Source organism: Accipiter gentilis, chromosome 16 (assembly GCF_929443795.1).
Source record: "Accipiter gentilis chromosome 16, bAccGen1.1, whole genome shotgun sequence".
In the NCBI taxonomy this organism is placed as follows: domain Eukaryota; kingdom Metazoa; phylum Chordata; class Aves; order Accipitriformes; family Accipitridae; genus Astur; species Astur gentilis.
The window spans coordinates 7,686,782-7,710,335 of NC_064895.1; the positions used below are offsets into that span (position 1 = coordinate 7,686,782).

General features: G+C 40.7%; 1 protein-coding gene across 1 annotated transcript in view; it reads right to left on the bottom strand.

Annotated features, from left to right (window-relative positions):
• MYOM2 (myomesin 2) overlaps positions 1–10,656 on the bottom strand; it is a 74,222-nt gene extending 63,566 nt beyond the window's left edge. Inside the window, exons 1-6 of the mRNA XM_049818658.1 lie at positions 10,585–10,656; positions 7,816–7,949; positions 6,659–6,778; positions 4,866–5,004; positions 4,540–4,697; positions 3,560–3,652 (exon numbers count right to left, since the gene is read on the bottom strand). Coding sequence (XP_049674615.1) covers positions 3,560–3,652; positions 4,540–4,697; positions 4,866–5,004; positions 6,659–6,778; positions 7,816–7,922 — 617 coding nt within the window. The 5' untranslated portion in view covers positions 7,923–7,949; positions 10,585–10,656. The remainder of the gene's footprint in view (positions 1–3,559; positions 3,653–4,539; positions 4,698–4,865; positions 5,005–6,658; positions 6,779–7,815; positions 7,950–10,584) is intronic.
• Positions 10,657–23,554: the final 12,898 nt, after the last annotated feature.

Genomic DNA, 23,554 nt, shown 5'->3' on the forward strand with positions numbered 1-23,554 from the left:
CAGCCACAAACCTTTTCTGCTGCAATTACAGGCACTTCTTAAGCAATGACTTAATGAAACAGGAAAGGGAAAGGGCCCTAATAAAAGACAAAATACAGCCAAACTTCGAGCCTTGTATAGGTGAGACTGTGCAGCCACATCACACTGACAGAACTCTGGAAAAGCAGACTTGTTCCCTGCTCCTTCTACTGTCGAGCCTCCATCAGCTTGCCTGTCACATCACTGAGGGCTGGGGGTGAGGAATGCCCCCAGTCAGGAGCACACTTCTGTCCCCTCTACGCCCCAGCCAACATATCAGGAAATGTAATGTAGCCATTCACAGCTGCATAAAGCAAAGTGATTCATTTAAGGAGGCATCACAGTAAACAAAGAAAAAACCAAAACCTGTTGCCAAACAAGTAGCAGCAACTAAGAAATTCAAAATGTTATGACTTTTAATTACTAAGATATACAGTAAGGCAGAAAACATTTTGCTTATTTTGCTATAAAGCAACAGGATATCCTCATCTTGACAACCTCTAATATAGAAATCTTTTTTGTATTATGTACCTATCCATAGTTTAATTAGGTGGGACAAAGAAATACAATTTAAACAAACCCTCACATTCTCAGACATGTATCAATCACTTCAACTACTGGTAGCTTTCCCTCAGAGGGTTCTTCACAGTCTCCTCTGAATCACATATCAGAAGTGAGATGAAAGATGGGATGAACCACCACCCCAGTGCAAGCTGGCAATATCTCGTCCTATAATTATGAGATGTACAAAAAATATAATGAAACTCTAACCCCCTTTTCTTTACTGCTCAAGGGAGACCTTGAGCTCAAGCTCCCAACTGAGGAAGCCTAAAAGGAGCAAGAAAGAGGCACTGTGTAATAATGATAGAGCTGAATGCATGCAGAAAATGTGGTAAATTGAGCACAGAGCACCATAAAAATATGAGACAGAGAAATGAAAATGATCTAGTTACTGTATAGGCTTATGGGCCCTGGAAGACAGCAAACAGTGGGGGATGAAATTGTGTCCAGTTACTACTTTAAGATGACAAGGTGACGTTCTGGGTTTAGTGCCTCAAGAATTTTTCCATTGGGATCAAGGAATACTCGTAGGAATAAATATCACACTTGCAGCAGAAGGAAAAAGTTCACTCCCTGAGCTTCACTGAAGCACTAGAAACATAGCCAAGAAATTCCAAGGCCATTCTGAGCGGCTGTGGATCAGATGACACACAGCTCAGCACTTTGGTATGAACAGCTGAGAAGAGCACAGAAGTGGATAGGTAGAAAACCCCAACAGTTCTACTTCCTGGAAAAAAAATAATACTCCAGATATATGTGTACAGACATGTATGGAAGGTCCAGAGTTAATTGATACATGTTTTTACAAGAACATTAATAATATATATATATATTAACCACTACCTACATCCATTATTTTCAATACGAGAAACACCTAATATTAGTAATGTACTATCAAAATGTTCTTCCATTTCCTGCATGTAGATTTTCTGTCTTTTGGGACTGAAAATACTGCTGATGGTCAAGTTTTGAAATAAAATAGATTAGCAATAAAGAAATAAATTTAAGGTTACAAATTTCAATTTAATATATAACTTTACCGTAAATAAATCATAACTCTGGGTCTACAATCCCCCAGTATTCTTTTAAGTGGAGAAGGGAAACCTGTGGAAAAGCTGCCAGCTATCTTTAGGTGGCAAAAAGACCACACTACCAGCCAGAATGAAAGAGAAAAGGAACAACAGTCTCTGAAGATGACAGCTTGGTTAAACATGAGGGAGCCTGCATGAATACGTACAGGTCTGGGACTAGTAAACAGTGGGTGATGATGGGTGGGTGTGGGAACCTGAGTGGGTGCCAATAAATGACTCTGTGGTATGTCTGAATAAATATGGCTGGGTCTGAACACTCCCAAAGCTGATTATGGATGGTGTCTACATGACTGATAACCAGCACAGGAAAGGGGAAAAAAGCACCAAGGGGATGTAAGCCATTAGTACCCTTCAGCCTGATTGCTACAGATGCTCAGAAAGCAGCATCAACACCAATTCTCATTTCTTCAAAAAGCTATTTACTCCAAAAATGTCACAAAAAGAAGCTATGTACTACATATCCAACATCTGGACTCGCCGAGCCGTTGCTCATGGACACTAACCAAGGGAAATAAACACAGTCACTCAGTGGCAGGATGTCACAAAAGTTTCATTCCTGACTGTCACTCACACATCCAGACAAAGGAGACCAATTTCCATTTCCCCCGCTGCAAGGGAGGTGATTGTAAGAGGACAACCCCTTTCTTTTGACCTCCTGCTCTTAAGTCTGGAAGTAATGTAGGTGAGAACAATCAGCTGCGTTGAGACATCTCATGGATACAGAGAGCAGTCAGCAAGTTATCTGTGGACTGGGGGTAGAAGGCTATGAGTATCTTAGAAGTACTCACAAGTACTGTTACTCCTTAAGAAGCATCCCTTAAGAAGCAACAACATAGTGATTCTTGCTGCCAGCTTCTGTACAGGGATATGCTTTTCCCATCCTGAGCTCTGAAAAGGTGGACAGTTGGGCTGGACTTTGCTGCAGGTTGACAAATACAAGGAGTCCTTTGCAAAAGTAGAAGAAGCGGTGCACTTGTTTTCTGTACTAATGCCACAAAGCTGTGCTCAGGGCTGCTTTCACTGCTGACAGATGGAGACAGGGTAGAAGATGACATGTTTGGCTAGCCAAGTGTTAGCCACAAATACTCCAGCTGTTTCAGCACAGCTAATGCTCATGTTCTGGAGAAATTAAAAGGCCGGGGGGGGGGGGGGGCTTGTGACTCTGCTCTAGATATTAATTTTCTTTTTAAATACCACAGTCATGTCCTCATTTTTCTTTGGGTTTTTATATTTTTTTAAAAAGCTTATACCAAGTCACATATAACATGCAATACTTCAGACGTTTAGGATAGCACAGGATTAGTTTTGGGAAGCTGTTCTACCCAGGCATTTTCTATAGCACAATGTTAACATCATTTTGAAAAATAAAACTAGTTAAATTAGAATATTAAAAAAATAATAATAAATTTACACTTCCTTACTTTTCGGAGAACAAAAATATGGAGATCAAAAAGTAAACAAAACCTAACATATAATAAAACAAATACTGATGACTGGATATCCTTGCCCTGACCAGCTAAATTTTTGCTTACCTTAAAGAGCTTCATCATGGCAAGATCATAAAATACACAGAGAATTTTCCACTTTGAATGCTGAGAACACATAATTCTAATAAAAAAGGAACTACCATTTTTTCAGCTATTTAACCCTTCTTTTCTATCTTGTAGATTGCTGGAGTTAAATAACAGAAATAACTAATTTTTCATTTCATTTTCATGATCTAATATTCAGCTACTTAGTGAATCTTCTTTAGCTTAAATGTGACTACCAACAGAGAAGTGTGCTGAATTTAACTCTCTTGCAGCCTTTGTGTGAATTTTTAATTGTATTTGATATTAAAAACATTGTGCAGAGTACATAAAACTGTTGTATTCCCCAGAATAATCTACCTGTTTATATGCAACACATGTACTCCGTATTTGCTTTCAATTCTGTACTTTGTTGGATCACTTGCAGGGGTAATCAATTCCTCGTTTTTGTACCTGTCAATAAAGAAAAAAATAAACTCATTAATATCAGCTACTATTCACTGTGTTAATTTAGTAGATTTTTATATCCAGATATCATTTACTAACTTCTGAGCTCTCTCTATAAATCTTCTCTACTTGCATAGAGTATTTTCCAGTATGTATGGATATATACACATTGGGCCATGAAGGCAAAGGGGGACCACCATTGCAGTAAGAAAGTGGAAAGAGAAGATGTGCACCCAAACCAAAAGAGTAGGCAGTGAGTCGAGAGAAGATGGCACGTGACTTGAACTCGCCAGTCCACTAGCCCTGACACAAGATGGGAAGCAAATTTTGTCTTGGATCGCAGTAAAGCACTTCAGCACAAACAATGGAAGCAGCAATAGGATTGCGCCTCAGGTTAGATCTTCACAGTCGAGCCTGGGCTCTCAGACATACAGGACAGCACATGTCTGGAGAGGAGGGCAGCTTCAGGGATGTTACATTCATGTCCACCTCAACAGAGTGTGACACAAAGCGAACACAGATACAGCCCGTGACAACAATGGTGCCATGCAAGTTTACCCAGGCTTAGCAAGTAGCCTGCGAGCTCTGTATATTTTGCCATTTGCTAGTTCATCATCAAGGAACTCAACAGCTGGAAAGACTGGAATGCCTTCCACAGTCTGCCTTCTGAAATACTCGAGTTTGCTTCTCACACCGCACAGGGCCGTTCAGCAAGCTGTCCTCCCACACCTTCCACTGCAGTATCAACTGCTACGATCCAGCACAGCTATGAGGATTATAAAGGGGGTTTAACATAGCCATTATGTATGTGACACTTACCAGTTATGCCATAACTTCCAAATGAAAAAAGCTTAACAACATTTTTAGAGGGCTAGGAAAGGCCAGTCTCTTACCATTGTACAACAGGGGTGGGAAATCCTTGTACAGTGAAGCAAAGGCTCACAGACATCTTTTCCCAGACAGTGTGAGACCTCAGGCGCACTAGAATTTCAGGAGCTCGACTTATCCTTTCCTCAACAGCGTGTCTTTCCAGAGCCATATTTTCTTCTACCTATTAAACACAGGAAAATAAAAAGAAGCATCTAGCACCAGACTCAAATGGGGTAGAAGACCTAATCTTAGATCCACAAAATTAAAAGATGCTAAATCACCCTTGGCCTAAATGTCAGTATATCTTATAATTCTGCTCGGATAGGAACAAAAAGATTCAGCACTGTACCATCCTTTGTATAGCAAGCCTATCCAGATGTTCTCTAGCACGGTGCCTGGCTGTGTGAATCTCTTTTTCCAAAGCAGACAACTCACTGGCAAACCGGATCCTTTTCTCATCACTTGCGTGAGACTTTTGTTCATGAGTTCTGTAGGACAAGAAAAAATATCAGGTAAGAGTAAGCAATATGAAGATTTAAGATTGTCACTCATGCACATTAGACAACCGAGGGGTCTGAAACAATATCAGCAAGATGTAAAACCTAGTTTAGGAATTACTCTTAAAGTCTATCTGCCTATCCTAATGAGCATGTGAAATGAATATGAATTTTCCTTCATTTTCTTTCTCCCTGGATATGTGGTGCCATAGCTTCAGGTCTTGAAAGCTGGTGTGGTCACACTGATGTGGTACTCCAGAGTCTTAGTCCTCTGGTAACCAAGATCAAGAACCTACCTGGCTTCCTCTGGCCCCTAATTTTCCTTCCCATGGACACAATAAGGCATGTTCTGTGCCTGTTCACACCCTGACAAGAGTTGGGCCTTGCTTATGGTGCGCCCTCGGCTCTAGCACCTGGGAAGCTCTGCTAGCTCCATGGGCTCTATCAGCTGACCTCACCTGAAAGATACAGACTAAGGAGTTCACAAGGATTTGGTGAACCACTGCATGCAAAAAAGCTGTCCTTGGACAAGGGTGAGTGGGAAGTATGACAGAAACTACCAGGAAAAGACAACATTTTGAGAAATTTGTGGGTTGTTCCCTGAAAATTTAACTCCATAAATTTTTCAGAATTCCTAAAATAAACCCCAAGTCATAAATGTTTTTAGTAGGAGCTACCTCAAGCTCCTGTTCATGCTGATTCAGCAAGCAGCCTATGTTACTCTTTGCCTTGTCAACAGGTCAAAAGAAGGGAGCTGAATATCAGACATTTCTAACATGACAGTCATTATAGAACATGGCAAGACTCTTAAAGCATAACCCAACATGCCATGAAGCAAATGAGAAGACCTGCAGAAGTTCAGTGAACAGTAGATCAAGACATTATTTGTCTGGTATTTTAAAAATATTTCTTTGTATCATTTCAATGTACATTAAACCAGCCTTGTTCTGCCATTGTTTTTTTATATTGATAAAATTTAAGACAGTTTTTTAAAAATAAATTAGAATATACAAATTAATTTGATTTTCCTAGAACATTCTGTTTCTAGGATGTATATTTCAAAACAATCAAAGTACCAGAACCATACAGATGTATATGATTTTTGCAACACATTTTCTACAAACAAGGCAGAGTTTGTTCTTGTAGTATAAATTCTCTATGTCTTTGGTGCAGTCGCTGTAGAGCATGGCAGAGCAGAAACAGTCAAATTCACTAACAGGAATATTGCCATCAGCACATTTACTATAGGATTTCATATCAAGGCTGTAACTGAGATGTGACAGTAAGCCCTTTTGATATTAAGGAAATAACTCAAAATGTTTAAATTGATCCAAATCAGGAATTTAGGAATAGTGGAGTAGATCTGTTCAAAAATGAGTTTTGGATCCCAGGCAGATTCTAATTTATTTTGGTTTTAAAGCTGTTTTCAAGGGTCAGAGTGGGGATTAGGGGAACAACTCTGGGTTGAAATATGAGATTGAAAGTGACACTCAGTCATTTAGTACTCCAGCCAAAATAGATTAGTGAAGAAAAGTGACAGAGAAGCCTCCAGTCTTGTCGACTCTGAAAAGAGCCCTAGCAAAAGAGCAATAGTAAATGGGACCAGAGCCACTACACAGGTCAGATGGGACCAACAGAGCTTTACCTTTTCCTGGATTCTTGCATTGCTTCATGAGCCAAGGTGCGTGCCCTCCTGGCACAGAGTCTACATGTCGTTTTTCCCAAGCCAGATGATTCATAATAAGCAGCCTGTCTGGAAGCAGCCCTTCAAATATAAAAGACATTGTTAAAACCCAGCAATTCCAGTAAAACATGAACTCACAAAAGTCAAAGAAATTACTTTAAATGAGCTGAATACCATGATTGAGCACTATTCAGTGAGAAACCTGCTTTGCATTCCTCATTGACTGCACTAAGGTGCTGATTCTCACTTGTCCTTCAAGGGCTTAATGCCCATCATCTGTCACTGGGGATCATTAGGCATTTTATTTCATTCAGTTCTATTAAATTTATACTTGTCTCCTTCTCCAATCATTCAAATGCTAGCATAGCACTTCAGTGAACCACGAAGGTACCAGCCTGTCTAATACACAAATTACACAGAATCCGTATAACTTTGTCTATTTCTAAATATTCCTGCCTTTCTACACTTCATAAAACCTTCTGCATAAACTCTTCTCTTTCATAAGGGAAGCTGGACAAGCTAGAGAGCTAGCTGGGCATCTTAATTACTGAGAAGGGAGGACAGTGATTCTTAAGCAACCAAGATTCAAAGCTCCAGGCTTTGAGGTACAAAGAATGTGTATCTTGTGGCTAAAACTCTGAGATTTCACATGAAAGGAATTAATCCTTTATTTAATTTTAAAAAAGCAAACTGAATGACAAAAACTATAATTAGGAATAGCCAACTTCAGGAGAAGGAACATCCTCATGTTGTATGGAAGAGCAGGTAAAAAAAAACCTGTTTCTGTGATTTACAATAAATTTCATGGCAATTTTTCTTAAGTTAGAGTTTCAACTGGAGCCTAAAAGGAAGAATTTCCGACTTGGAGGTAGTAAACAGGACAGATCCTGAGCTAAGATGTCTGTGTAGATGAGTTGCAACGTAGCTATAAAGTCTGGCTATACTGGTGGGAGACTATAGACAAGGAGCATCCCAATGGAAGGAATTGGAAAATTACCATTCTGAATAAATCACAATTTGGGGGGCAGAGGGGGGAAGCTAAATGTCTTGATTTTAAGAACTGATTACCCAAAATAGAAACCTCTCTATGCTCTGAATGTGAAATACATGGCACTTACTTTCTTGCTGCGTATTCCTCAAGTACATATCTTGTCTGAATGTTGCGATAGGACTGATCGAAGTGCTTATGCCTTCTCTGGTAAAATGGCACCGCTACTGAAGACATATTTCAGCTTGTTACAATCAGTAATTCCTGCAGAGAATGAAATCATATTTAGCCATATATTTCAGACACTTAGGTTTAATATTTTTTGATACACAGACGTGTGTGTACATGTACAAATGTATAAAATTCCATCAATTTATGACAAATAGAGCCATCACTGATATATATATGCGTACCTCAGGCTGTATCTTATCAGCCACACAGTGTGAGCTATGGAATCATAGATGATAGAGCTAGAAGAGAATTTGTTGGATCATTTTTCCCCCTTCTGTGCAGATGTCATGTAACATCTACACAGAAATTTCCAGGGATGGAAATTTGACAGCTTTGAGGGCATTTTTAAGTGTTTCATCTCTCCACTCTTCAAGCTTTTTTACTTTGTCCCTTGTTGAAATTAATGTTCACTGTTTCTTGTCCAATTCACCATGACAACAAAAAATAGACTGTATTCACCCACTTTTGCAGCAGCCTGTTGAAGATTTTGTTCACATCTCCTTTCAGCTCTCTTGTTTAAACTAAAAAAGGAGGCTCATCCAGTCTTTTTGCATAGGTTATTTTTTCTAGACTTCTAATCATTCTGGTTGTTCTCCTGTGGACTTTCTCCAAAGCATGGCATAGTTTGACCAGTATTTGGATAGAAGCTTCTCAGAAACGATCAGGGAGCTCCCAGAAGCAGTGTGGGTGGGAAGAGGACGTTTCCCAATTAGTCGGAGTTAAGCAAATTCCCAACCATGGCACTAAAAGAACCTAGAGGCGCCCACACCCCTTTGTGCTCACTAGAAATATGATCACAACTTCTTGCAAAAGTAGGGAATGTTACCAGCCATGTCCTGAGTAGGTGCCAGCTTGTGCAACTACCGTCTGCTGAATAAGTTCCATTGACAGTCTCAGTTGGATGTGGGGATCTTTACTCCTGGGCCACTTGGCAGGATTCCAGGAGCGCAACCGAACTGCCAACGCCTTCCCCAGGAGATGGCCGCGCTTCAGCGACAGCGGAAGCAATTTCCCCATATAAAGTCTATAAAGCAGCTTGGGCCAAATCCTGAACTTTTTAGTCGGGCAAATTCCTGCAACAACATCTAATTTCCTCCTGAAAGGTAAGGAGCGCCCCGTTGTTATAGTCCCACGCGGGGCGCAGCCTGTCAGCTCCGCTCCAGAAGCTGGGGTACAGGCAGAGGCATGGCCTGGGACCCCCCCCACCCAGGGCTACCCATGGGAAGTGAAGCAACACTAGCTCATCCAGGAGCCATATCAAGAGGGTGTCAGGGTCCTGGGGGCAGCAATGGACCTGACTGTCCCTGCCCAGCCTCCTCCAGGGCTTCCCCCACCCTGCCCACGGCCTAGGGCCCCCCTGCAGCCCCCCAGGGCCCTGCCCAGGCAGGGGCCCTGCCCAGCCATGGGCCCTGCCAAGAAGAACCTGCCCGTGATGGAAATCCTCAGCCCCGCACCAAAAGCCTGCATTTGTAACGAAAAGTCCCATAAGTAGGCGGCTTCATTATGTGTAATAAAATAGGAGCTCCAAGGGATTTGAAGAGAAATCTTATAAACTCATTTAGGTACAACATGAGCTCCTGTCACTTAATTTCAAGGGCATTGGTACTGACCAGTTTTAGGCCATGGTCTGTTTCCTATTAAATATCTGGAGATATCTGCTTTGGGGACAAAAATGAGCAAAATCCACATTAAAATTTAATTAATAACTGTTTCAGGAAAAAAGTAGTTTCTGGTAAAATGAGCTCAAGCACAAAATTGAAGAAATTCAGTTACTACGTCATTGTCAACTTTCAAGTTCCATGTAATTTTTTTTGTTTCATTAATCTTTTTGCTGTGTGAAAAGTACATGCAATCATTGTACCTTAATAAAATATTGCTAAAAATAGGTTTCTAGATGTTTGTTTCTTATTCTGAAAGCAATCATGGTTTTTTAATATCTCATGTTTTCAAAAATTGTTTTGCAAAATCCCCATTCGAGAATGGGAAGCAATGATAAAATTGTTGAAAAATTACAGATATTATCAAGACTTTTGCATGAATTTTTAAAGTGTGACTTGCTAACATTTTTTCTAATTGTATTACTAGCCAGAATGTATATGCAGAAGGAATCATTTTCTACATTTCATTGCAGCAATTTATTCTTGAAAAATGAGAGCTAAATTTCTTATACAACACATCATATTTTTAGAAAGAAGAATGTAAGATGATCCAATGAAAGACTTCAATTTAGTTTAGCAAGTCACTTCATTTTATGTGTTTGTTTGGCAATTTTGCCTGAACTGTATAAAATTAAATCCAAATTAATTTTTAAAAAACATGTTTTATAGGCTAAGAAATTGAACCTTTAAACATGGCAAAATACCTGCAAATACTATATTTCCAGCATATAGTATTTACCAACAGAAGAAATGCTAGTTATTGATTAAGTAGTGTAATAAATTCTAGCTGTGTTTGTTAGTTTCAGGTATTCAAAAGCAGAGTCAGATGCCTCCAAGTCATGACATTCTTACATCAGCTAGTTTTCCAGGAAAAAGGCCTCTGCAGGAAAAGACAGTAGGCATATTTAATAGCAGATACATCATATTGACAAAAAGTCATGAGATCTAAAGAGATTAGTTTTTACAATTTATGACCTGATAGCTGCATCTTCTGCATAACCTATAGTTACCTTTTCAATACTTTCTCAAGAGATACAAGAATGACAAGTCACACGTTTGGGAATGAGAGCTTGGCAAATTACCAGACACTGCAAGACAAAAATAAAACACGTTTACATCATTACTACGGGACATTAAAGAAATATATTACCACATTTCTAGAGAAATAAGAAAGTTAACATGACCCAAGTTAATACAGCACGGTGCAGGACCTTGCAGAGATGCTGCCCACATGCAACGCTGAGCTGACAGCGACCTATTAACTCATCATACGACGCATTGTCCTAGTTACATGAACACGGCTACACAGACCCATGAGCAGCCTTGGCTTCTCCTAGTTTTGGTATCTGTACGTGACATTATGCTACACCTGCAGACATCAAATACTGGTTTTCTTCCTGCTGTCTAGCTGTGTGACTATTGTGTATATGACATTTGACTTCCACCTTAGTTCATACATTAACTGGACAGTTAATGGTATAATGTTCCCTCTTTTCTATTTTTAATTAGCTTTTTCACCTAAATGAAGGTGCAAAGGGCAAACCCATAGATTAACCTGACTCAGCTGTTAAGTGCTACTCATATTTACATGTGGCCCATGTTAAATAAGTTAAATAAGTCTGTGAATTTATCAACATGCGATTTACATGTTGCTATGTATATAAGTCCCACTGAGATCTGACATATGAGGGTTGCAGAGTAATGCCTGCGTGTATGGATGGATCACAGTCTGGATTATTTTCATTTCTGAGATAGGAGAAAACATCTTTCTCATTTACAGTTCAGTCTTTTCCACTAAATATAAAACTTACATTTTGATTAGCATATCTTCTTTTATTAATCAGCACCCAGGGTTTCTCAAAATTTGGGTTCAGATATTTTTCACATTTACTCAAACAGCCTTAGAATAGAAACAAGTGTAGCCATCCACTCCCAGCCTCCATACAAGCAATTAACTGAGTTTGTTAGCAGCCAGACTCATTTTGCCTTCTGTTAACACAGAGGGGAGCTGCCTGGCAACAATTCCAAATGTAATAATCATCATCAGTTAATTACAATGATGCTTGCAGGGTATGTATTTAGTACTTAATAGTGCTGCAAAGACAAGTATTGGAAGAGCAGAACACAGCCCCACTGTAAAACCAGCTTCAGCAGAGTCTACAGAGCATGTAGTGTATCTTGAGTTCATGATAAGAGAAGTTTCTGTTGTCTTCCTAGGAACAATGTGTTGACTCTGTTCCTAGTTTTCCATGGATACACATTTATGTGAGGTGTCTGAAATATATACTAATATTTAGTCAACATACCACTAATAGTTAGATAACATGATATGCACGTGACAGCTTAGCCCCATTGAAGTTATCAATTTAGATGAACCAAGATTTTATTACCGGCAGTGGCTGGAGACCTAATTATACTGGCAAGTCAACTGGTGGCAGTGACTCAAAAGCAAGATGCAGGCAGTGGTCTGGCAGAGGCACTGGGGAAAAAAACCCAAAACATTTCCCAATGTGAAATTGAAAATTCAACAATAAAAAAATGCATAAATAGGCCAAGAGAGAGACAAATTAATCTTCTGGATACTTGTAACAAAATAAAAAGCAAATCTCAAGTTTTATTCCCCAAGTTCTACTGGTATGGGACTGCAAGAATTACAGAGAACTTCAGAAATATATGGCCTGTGTGTCACAACTGTTGAACTTCATCCATGCAGATCCTATTAATGGCCCTTGATTTCAAGAAAAAGACCTAGAGTTACAGGACAAGATGGTCCTAAAACTTTTAGTCTCTCATCCAACCTTTACTTTTTTGGTGGAACACATTGCCATTGTATTCCTACCCTTTATTATTATTGTTGTTCTTGTTGTTGTTATTGTTATTGTTATCATTATTCCTATTTATTTCTATGACTGTAAAGGCTGAGGATATCAGAAGGACCTAAACTGCACTAATCTATGTGCTGTATAAACCACTCAAAAGACTATTAAACCCAAACAAAAATATTAAGTCAGCCAAAATGTCTTTAAGGATTAATGATGTAAAACACGGGTGAATTACACTGTTAAATCAGTTTACACAAATACACACTTCCACATGCATAGCAGCATGTATATAACAATTTATACTTGGTCATGAGTAAAAGACAGAGTTCCCAGGCCAGGATATGCATAGTTTCATGCCGTAGTAATACTGATCTGAATAGAAAGCAATAATCTAGGACCACATGACAAGGGGCCACATTCTTGAGCAGAGAAGCCAAGGGTCTGATATAGACATTGTTAGTTTGATAAGTGAGTTAATTTAAGATTTAAACGACAGGCAGTAAATTGTAGCATGATCATTCACATAGCCTCAGAGAGCAGGCACACAACCAAATAAATTGATGGATGGGATTGACAAATGCCGTGGGAAGAACATGGTTGTGCTCACCATAGATAGACAACTTCCATTCCCAGACTCAGGAGGCTCCTGTCATAAGCAATGTACTATACAGCATGTACTTTCTCTGCCTGACCTGTCAATGCTACACCATGCAACATGCACTTTCTTTGCTCATCTCTGTCCTTGTCCATCTGCAGAAGTGCCAAAAACAATTTGTGGGTTCTTGCCTGCCCTCACGTAGCCTATCCTCCACATTCTGGCTTAAAGATGAGTACATCCTGCTCCTACATGCGTATCTTCATTCTTGGTCTTCCTCTGTATCTCATCTCTCTCAAATATCTTTGACCTTTTGTATTGACTTGAAGGTTTGTCCTGTTTTTCCCATGGCATAAACACTGTTTCCTCTACCTGTCTGTAGTTCTGCTTGTTGTTCTCAACATTGTTCAAATCTCAGTGTTTTTAGGAAGCCCTGTTTTGTCAACTTATACTTTCATGGTACATTAAAGCCTGTGATATGTATCTGATAAAATGTATTTAATTCCATATCACCTATATACCACTACCAAAGATAAAAGGAAAGAAAAAGAAAAAAAAAAAAAAAAAAACAAAACAACACCCTTCTAGTCATCAGTTGCTTCTAATGACCAGTTTAAAGAATTACCATATTGCCTCAGAAAACATGTGGTCCTTTCCAGATGGTTATATCAATCCTGTAGAAATTGCGGTAGATAATAACATAAGAACATTTTCTCCCAGGAAGCTTACTTTGGTGGAAATCTTGTAAAACCAGCATGAATCATTATGCAGCTCATAGACACTGCAGTCTAAAACAGAATGGGATGTAGAGGGTCTGGTAATATCTTCCTCATTTTGGTAATAAAATTTTAAAACACTAATATGTCTCTCCAGTCTTTTATCTCTGTGTGCATGTGTGTATTTAGATCTCACACAGAAAATCATGTTCGGTGGACGAAAAATGATGAACTTAAAAAACCACACAATCTCCTGTCATTTTAAAATGCTTCTGTCTTTCCCATTGAAGAGTTTTTTTCGTTTTGCATAATAAGAATTCAGTTTTAACTTTTCTGACAACAGAATACAAATGCTTCAGAAATTAAGAAAGCATATGGAATTCTCATTTGCATAAACCCTGTGGAATTCCAGACATTACTCAGCAAGCTTTGAGATTCCTTGTCTTCTATTTTCTTATGTCTTTAGCTACATTATAGCTGGTCTTACATTTTACTGATCATAACTCCTTTGCATGGGAATACTATTATCCTAGTTTCACAAATCAATTTTAAACAGAAATCTTGTGGAGAACAAGTTCAGTCTGGTTCAAATCATCTCCAGAAGTGTGTGCATTGCTTTTCTCATTAAACCTAAAAATGGAGTTCTCTCATCAATTGCTAGTCATCTGAATATCCAGCAAAGCAACATTTTCAAGCAGCTGACAATACTGGCCATCACAGGCATGTCTATTCTTTATTAGCAATTTCATATGTTTTGAATGAGTAAACTTTTAACATTTCACTACATCAAATGATTCTGCTTGCAAAGACATACAGGTAGATTAAGCAATTTAATGCAATTGTTTGGCTATGGCACATGTATGATTAGTGAGAATGCACACTTTGACCTTGTAATAGCCCCTGAATGGTTTGCTTCACCCACTAGCCATAACAGTTAGAGTGGAGGCAATTTGGAATATTCCATGGATGGTCACGGTCATAGCCACAACCCTTGATGGAGTTAACCATCAGTTTTGCTCTGTGGCAAGTAGGTAGAAGGCAGAGCCACGGGTGCCCTTCCCTCCAGCAGGGTCATTGCTGTGCAGGGGAGCACCAGTTCCTGCATTGTTGTTAAGTCTAAAAAAATGTAATTTCAGCTTTTCTATGACTCTCATGATGGAAGGGAGTGGAAGCCTCCAATGTGACTTCTCTTGCCATGTCCCTGTTATAAGCTAAGCAGTACATAGCCCAGAGAAGGTACTTATGTAGATGCTTTCTTATGAATTCATGATCTTACACGACTGGGAATTAAATGAGGCTGAATTTGTCCACATTGACTTGAAACCTTTGTGCATTCCAAATGCACAAAGAGTTGCAACATGTTCCCACAAAAACTTCAAGGTTTCCCTCACTTGGCAAGTGTATTACATCCCTTCAGCTGGACAGCAAGCAATGTGAGACAGTGAGATGGTGAAAGTCACTTCCCATCATCCTAACCTTCACTATCCTTCATTATGATACTTTCATTGGCTCATAGGTATTATCAACACACAAGTGTAGTTTCAAGAGCATGAACATGATTTCCCAACACTCTATCAGTGGTATTTAGCTGGAATTTTCACGTGGCACAGAACACATCATGTAGCTTACAGCAATACAGACACCAGAAACGTATCTTCTGAAGACATGTACTTGAAAGTATGGTAAACAAAAAATAAAAGTAGAATTCTCTGTCCTAGCTACATCCCATTCTTCAGCATGCCAAATAGTTTTGCCAGCTACTATAAGATTTTATGCTTAATTATTTACACACATACTTCAGATAAATCATGTTTTGTCTCTTTATACAGTATAGCACACAAGAAGGTGGCATTGCCAATATATGTGCAATTGGAGAAGCACATATACCAATAGGCTATGGATTGGTATAATCAAGTTCTTTATATACAGAAAGAAACAGAGGAAATGTAATACACAATAAAATCAGCTGACTATGCACAGAATAAAACAATTCAACTTTACTTTTTTGTTTGTCTTTTCATAAATCAGTCTGTGTCATGCTTATGGCTTGTTTTTCCCAAGGAAGGTAATCCATTTTTTACAGAAAAGCACTCAATATCCTCCCACAATCACTCCTATTTGTTCTGAACAAGAAAAACCTAGATAAAAAATGGACTTACCAAGGGATATAGAAAAACTGCAAAGCAGAGAGGAACACCAGCCTTTCCCAGCTTAGTAAACTCTGGCTGAGGAAAACAAAAATAATTCCCCTCTCTAAAGGCTACTGCCCCTTCACTCCCATTTAAGGGCAGATGCAGTGCTATATTTAGAACCAACCAAGTGATTCTCCCAAAACTGAGGTCAGCCTAATAGGCAATATGGCTGGACTATAAAGGCAGAAGAAAAGCTCTATCCCATATGCAGTTTTATACTCTATTTTAATAAAAGATAGACCTCATTCCTAACAAAAAAAGGTTATGTTAGAAGTGGGGTTTCTTTTCCCAGCAACACCAACCAAGCACATGGGGAACAGTTTAATGTCAGAAAACAGTTTAAGCTTTTTATTTAGAAATTATTGAAGTTTTAAAATAATCAGTAACTTTGAAGACCAGTGAGGAGATGTAAACTCCACAATCTTATTAGTAGAGACATGAGAACCCCTTGGTGCCTCAGGCTGTAAAATGAGCCTCCCTGTTGCCTCCTTAAGAGCGCCCTGGATTTGAGAACACGGCTGCAATATGTGAAAGCATAGCAACTGTATAAAAAGCCTGTTAACATAGATTTAAAGAAAGTCCAGTTCCTACTCACTATTTCCATCTCCATAATGTCACCAGTCAACCTGAGAGAGATTTCTCTGTGTCTTGTAGATAAAGTAGGAGGAATTAATATGTATAGAGACATATACAGGCAGAGGAAAAAGCACAGCCAAAGAACTTGATTCTGTGAGACCCTGATGGTCCCTGATTACTACCAACTAAAATGGAGATTTGGTGCCTGTAGGGGTCCTAGTTTTCTATCCAGAAGCTCCAAGGCACCTCTGTGGTGGCTCTGACACGTCCACATGCAATGGGGTAGCAGCACTTGCTCTGCAGAGCTCGTGAGCATGGGCTCAGTCCCTCTGCCCCATTCTGGTGGCATGCAACCCTGTAGGGATTTGTCCCATGACATGAGCCCACACGGGGGAAGGGAAGGAAGGGTAGGAACTGTGACAAGGCTTTGTGACAAGCGTGAAGAAATAATTACATTCGTCTCATTCTGTCTGGAAATAGGACAACGTGTCTGGGAAAACCTGGCTATACAGCAGACCTAATCACACCTCGTGACTTGTCCCATAATGACTCAAATCCAGTGAGTCAGCAACATACAATAAGTAGGGAATTCATTGATGTTCAAAGTATTTGAAAATAACAAGATCTATTTTCAATTTACTTATATAGGAATGGGGGACCAAAGTCACTAAATGACAGTTGAGATCTTCCAGTGCTTGCTATAAGAAACTTTGATACATGAACAATGCTCTTTAAAGTAATGCTTTCTTCTTATGCATATACATATGGGAAGCAGAGCAAGATGTGGAAAAGCCTTTAACCTCTTACCACATCCACAGTATTCATCCAAGTTTCCTGAATAGCTCTGGTAAGGATCTTTCCTACTTTCTTATCGTCTAGGACTACCATTTGCTTGTCACAGACTTCTCCCCCCCTCCCTCCCATTGATCTTAAATTATAACTCAGTCTGACAGAATTAGAACTACAGACAGACACAGTGGAATGACTGCATATGCACCAAGCATAGATGTTGCTTCAGAAGCAGCTGTCAAAGTAATTAGCATGTAATAATCCAGAGCAAACCCGCTTTACTTACACAGCTCCTTCTCTTCTCTCCTATTGCATTTTCCTGGGGGAGGTAAGAGGTCAGTTTTCAGGAAAACTTTAAAGTTCTCATTACACTCTCTGCTTTTAATTTCTTGATCTACATTTATTATCTTTAAAGAAATGGAGGAATGTACAGCCTGCTCTGTCTGCCTTTACACTTGAGCTGTCTTCTATTTTAAGTTCTTTCTTCAGGGTGTGGTTGGATGTCAAAAATGTGAAAGTGCATCCTGAGGGCTGTGGGGAACATGCCATAGGCAAGAGCAAGCCATGCAGTGGGGCCAGTCCCATGTTGCCTCCAGGTAAATCCTTCTCTTCATAGATATTCACAAAAGAGGATAGAAGGGAAAACTGCAGTATAGTATTATTCAGTGGTGTTGAAATTCAGGTAGCAGAGCACCAAAAATTATCCAGCATTTTAATAGTAAAATAATTTACATTACGTTCTCAAACAAACTTCCTCCCTGGCACTGAAGCCATCTTCCCCTGATCCCTCCACTTCCCAAATAGAAGTTCTTCCCTAAGAGGTGCCTTTTTAAAGCAGAGATTTAGCAGGGTATCAAAAGGATTATTCAAGCACTTAAAACTGATCATGTGCTAAAATCCTTTTGTGAATGTGGTATTTTAGAATTACCTCTTTATCTTATACCAGTCCCTTGATGCAGGCAGTTTAATTGATACAGGCTTAAGTAATGGCCAACTACTCCAGTAAAGGAGAAGACAAAGACCTCAAATGGAGCTCAGAAAAAAAGATGCATTAGCTTTTTAGCTACTGGAGGAAACATCAAAACAGCAATGAAATGAAATGTAATGCTGTTAGTAGAGGTGTGCTTCTAGCCTGTAAGAGTGCCTTAATAGCAGCCTTGTGCTTTTCACTTTCTCCAGTTCCAAGAAAACCTAATGCATCTTTGTTAGTATGTTAGCTCTTGTTTTCCTCAAATGCTTGTAGCATATTTATAGTTTCATACAAATTAAAAGATTGGTAAGTAGCAATGAAGTTCCTCATCTCTGCAGCAGTCCTAATTATTCACAAAGCCATGTGGTAAGGTTTCTAAAGCCATGCCAGAACAAAGGCTACTGTGCGCTGGTGATCATAGAGCAGTCTCTTGGATTTCTTTCACAGCTACCCAGGTCCTAGAATCTCCCTTGGCATTACAAATGAAAGACAAAACAATGCATGCAAATTCAACCATACAAAAAAAGAAATTATGTTCTTTACTCAGTTACTGCCTTTGGTCAGAAGTTCAGGATTATCAAGTATGGGGTCCATACATGTACCAAATAGAATGTGTCTTATTCAAAAGAGAATATCACCACCTGACAGACTTACTTCAAAACGATTTTGGAGGCAGTGCACCTGCTTATGAAGATTATCTAACAAGAGAGCAGTAACACACTTGACTGCTGACACCACTGTAAATGTGTTCATGCAGCTGAGCACAAATCCCCAAGGGAAAACACACTTAACTGCCTCTTTCAGGTGGGGAGACAACAACCCCATCCCAGCTCCTAAGTTTCAACACTTCTCTCTCTACCTCCTGCTTTCTGCTTATTTTCATTTTTCTTGATGTGTTTTCTCTTCCTCTATTAGAACCTTTTTATTTTCTTTTTTGGCACCCAACTTGCAAGTATTTTAAGGTTGGCTACACGCAGATGGAAACTGCCAAAAGCTAAAGCTACTCCTCCCAGAAATGAGGATAGTCTGTGTGGAGATGAAACCACAGGAGAGCCAAGACTTTTGGAGAAGGAGAAGGAGGAGGCACTTGCAACCAAAAGAAGACTGTGCAGCTCCTGGGAGAGAGGACAACGGCAGCTAAAAATCAAAAAAACAAAACAAACAAAAAAAAAAAAAAACAAACAAAAAAACAACAAACAAACAAACAAAACAAAAAAAAAAACAAACAGAAAAACAAAACCACTTGCTAGAAGCTGTTTTTAAACAGCCAGTCAGGGATTTTCAACTGGCACTTCAACAGAGCTAGACTGAACTACATCCAGAACATCAGACACTTCTAGTACGAGCCTTTGAACAAATACTAAAAAAATACTCAAATACCTGAATATACAAAATGGTATTTTTTCCCTGCAACCTAAGATAAAGTGAATCTCTTAGTAAGTATCTTATTTATATCTAAGAAGACAAGCACACCACTGAGTTACAGTGAGTCAATCATTTATAAGATATTTAAACACTAATGTGTCACCCTGCTGTCCAGGGACCCACTCTAGAGCACATCAGAGTCAGTGGTAAGATTTTACTGACTCAGGAAAGCTCTGATTCATATCCTTCTTGATTTAAAGCCTCTTTAAAAAGTTGACAGAGGGTTAGCTCAGCCACAAACAGAAAATACAGGGTTGCCTGGTGCAGCAGAATGTTTCAGCTACTATTTTGTGAGTTACTGCAAGTGGTAACAAGAGTATATTTTCCACTGCTTTGGACAGCACAAAATACTCTAGAGCTGGTAACAGGCTGACAGTGATACTTTAATAAAAATTGGTGTTTCAGCCAGTGCAAATACTTAGCTAGATATGTTTTCCTAAATTTTAGGGTTAGCCAAGCAAATTACAGTCTCTCACCAGTGAAGTTACAGCTCAGATTTCAATTTTTTTTTTAATTTAATGAAATCTTTTGGAAGTGTTTCTGATAAACCTTAATGAAAACAACAGCACTTACTACAGTTTACTAACTGTAGTTAGTTAGACAAACCGTACCACAGGAGACTCCACTAGCAGTATATCAGCTCAGTGACACCTCTTCATTTACCATTACAACGAGATCTATTTTTCAACCAAGTGCAAAGATAAGGACCATAATTATTTTTGTCTTACCCTACTATATTTGAGTGTCACACAATACACCCTGCAGATATCCACTGTAGCAACTAATCTCAGTGTCAGCAACAACAGATTAAATCTCAACACAACCACAGGTTGTAAGAGGGCAAAGACAGGAACTACTTACAGTGCAGTCATGTGGCCCATAGGCCTCACCACCCTGCGAAATGCAGGTGAGACAGCTACAGGCCCAAATCCACCACTGGGTAGCACCATGCAAAGTCTATTTTAATGCTTTCAGGCTTTAGTAGCTGCCAGCTGTGGGGGTTAACAGCACCGACATACAGGACTGACACCAGACGTAAGCACAGACAGCCCAATCACAGAATCACAGAATGGTTGAGATTGGAACGGACCTCTGAAGGTCGTCTTCTCCAGCCCACCTGCTCAAGCAGGGCCACCTAGAGCTGGTTGCCCAGGACCATGTCCAGATGGCTTTTGAATATCTCCAAGGATGGAGACTACACGACCTCTCTGGACAACCTGTGCCAGTGCTTGGCCACCATCAGAGTAACTAAAAAGGGTTTCCTGATGTTCAGAACCTCCTGTGTTTCAGTTTGTGCCTACTGCCTCTTGAGCCGGCAGAGACTGAAGGTCACTAGTGCAGGCACACACACACACAACACTCTCTAGGTTCACAAGCACACTCACACATTTGCTGTCTGGTCACCTACTCTCTCTCTGGTCTAGGTCGGTGTTGTAGTTTAAGCCCAGCTGGTAACAAAGCACCACGAAGCAGCTCACTCACTCCTCCCTGCCAGCTGTGGTGGGATGAGGAGAAAATAGAAAGAAAGGATCGTGAGTCAAGACAAGGTCTGGGAGGGATCACTCACCACTTATGGTCATGGGCAAAAGACAGACTCAACCTGGGGAAGAAATAAAATGAATTTAATTTATTACCAATCAAATCAAAACAAGGATGATGAGAAGTAAAACCAAATCTTAAAACACCTTCCCCCCACCCCTCCCTCCTTCCCAGCTCAACCCCACTCCCGGTTTCTCTCCCTCCTCCCCCCGGCGGTGCAGGGGGACGGGGAATGGGGTTTGGGGTCAGTTCCTCACACCTTGTCTCTGCCGCTCCTTCCTCCTCAGGGGGAGGACTCCGCACTCGGCCCCTGCTCCACCATGGGGATCCCTCCCACGGGAGACAGTCCTTCACGAACTGCTCCAGCGTGGGTCCCTTCCATGGGCTGCAGTCCTTCAGGCACAGCCTGCTCCAGCATGGGCTCTCCCAAGGAGTGGCAGCCATCTTGGGGGGCATCCATCCCCCTGCTCCGGCGTGGGCTCCTCTCTCCCCGGGCTGCAGGTGGGCATCTGCTCCCCCGCTCCTCTCCGTGGGCTGGGGGGGGCAGCCTGCCGTCTGGTCTCCCCACGGGCTGCAGGGGCATCCCCTCCTCCCCCGCTCCTCCCTCACTCCCCCCGGGATCTGCACAGGGGTTCCTCTCCCATTCCGATCCCCTCACTCCCTGCAGGTTTGTTCCCCTTCTGAACTCTGTTCTCCCAGCGGCGCTACCGCCGTCACTGACGGGCTCGGCCTGGGCCAGCGGCGGGTCCGACTTGGAGCCGGGGAAGCTTCTGGCAGCTTCTCACAGAAGCCGGCCCTGCAGCCCCTGCCCCGCTACCAAAACCCCGCCACACAAACCCAAACCAGTTGGTGCTCGCTGCAAACAGACGCATGCACTCATCGACTCATCCCACCAACCGCCCACACCCACAGGAGCCCCCCGATACCTACATGTAAGGCATAGGGGCACCTACACCCCCAGTCTGACTCCAACAGCTGTCACCCGGTCCACTCATGCCAGTCTGCCCCATAACTGGCACTCAGTCCGTGCAGAACTCACACACATGGGATGAAGAGTGAGATTACACAGAGAGGTAGTTATAAAGGTTTTAAAGAAGATAGGACAGACTGCTGTGATCAGGCACAGGGCTCAGTCAGACAAGCATACTGACCAGCCCTGTTTTACACATGACCGGCCCCTTTTATACCCCTTTCTGTCTCTTCCTCTCTCTGTTCCTCCCCAATTCCTTCCTCTAAACATTTCTTCATCACTTTGCACAGATCTACCAACTCCCAGTCCTCTGGTCCAGCATCCAGGATCTTCACCCACCCCATCCCAACACCTCCAGTTAGAATCTTATCAGTTGCAAAGTCCAGGTTAGTTTTTCTGAAATAGCCCATCAATTAGTGTGGCTGGCAAGGTTTGTTTCTTCTCATAGTCTCCATCATTGTTTGTCAGGTCTGTGACTCTGTATGTTTGCTGCCTTCACCTTTTCTTATCACCCTGATCTTAGGTGCTCCTCAATCAGATCATCTTGGTGGAATAAGCATTCTGGCACTCCACTATCCTTATCAATTAGTGCCACTAACCAGGTTTGTTTCTGGTTATTGACTTTGTTAACACTAGTCAGTCAGGTTTTTTGTGTCTGTGGTGTTTGGCTTTCCACTTTTCTTTATCATCCCATTTGACACAGTCCTCGGTCAGATAATCTTACAGAAAAAAAAAACATTCTCACACTCCACATATCCTCACACAGTTAACATGGAAATTATCTGCTCCTGTTTCATGGGGGAAAAGGAGAAGGAAAGGAATACATAACAGATCACAGGGCAGATCACTGGCATGATGAGTCTAATGTGAGAGCTGACATGAAAACGTCAAACAGTATCAAGTTCAGGCATGTCCCACTATTCAAGGTTATTGAACTTTGTGTGGCATATCCATCCGTTCATGTCACTGAAACCATGTAGCTATGCTGCATATGGCCTATGCCATGCATGGTATAGTATCTTATGTCTGATCATAAATGTGGTCTAGAGTAATGAGCCTTTAGTATATTTCTGGAAGCAGGTAACTCTCATTAGACAAATGGTATTGTTTGGTTTCAGGGCTAAATGACTCACATCAACAACAGCTTGAAGGAATGATACAGTGGAAGTCTGACCAGGTTTCACTATAAACAGGCAAGAACTATTGGAAATGCAGCCCAGGCACAATTTTTTTTAGGAGCAATAGCAGCTGGATCCCTTAATTCCTGTTCCTCACTACTGCTGGATTTCTTTGATTCTTTGGTTGTTATAACCAAAAGGATTGAGTTCACCACAGGTAGGTACAATGAGAAGTGTGCTAAGACTGCCGGTCCCAGGCAGGGCCCAA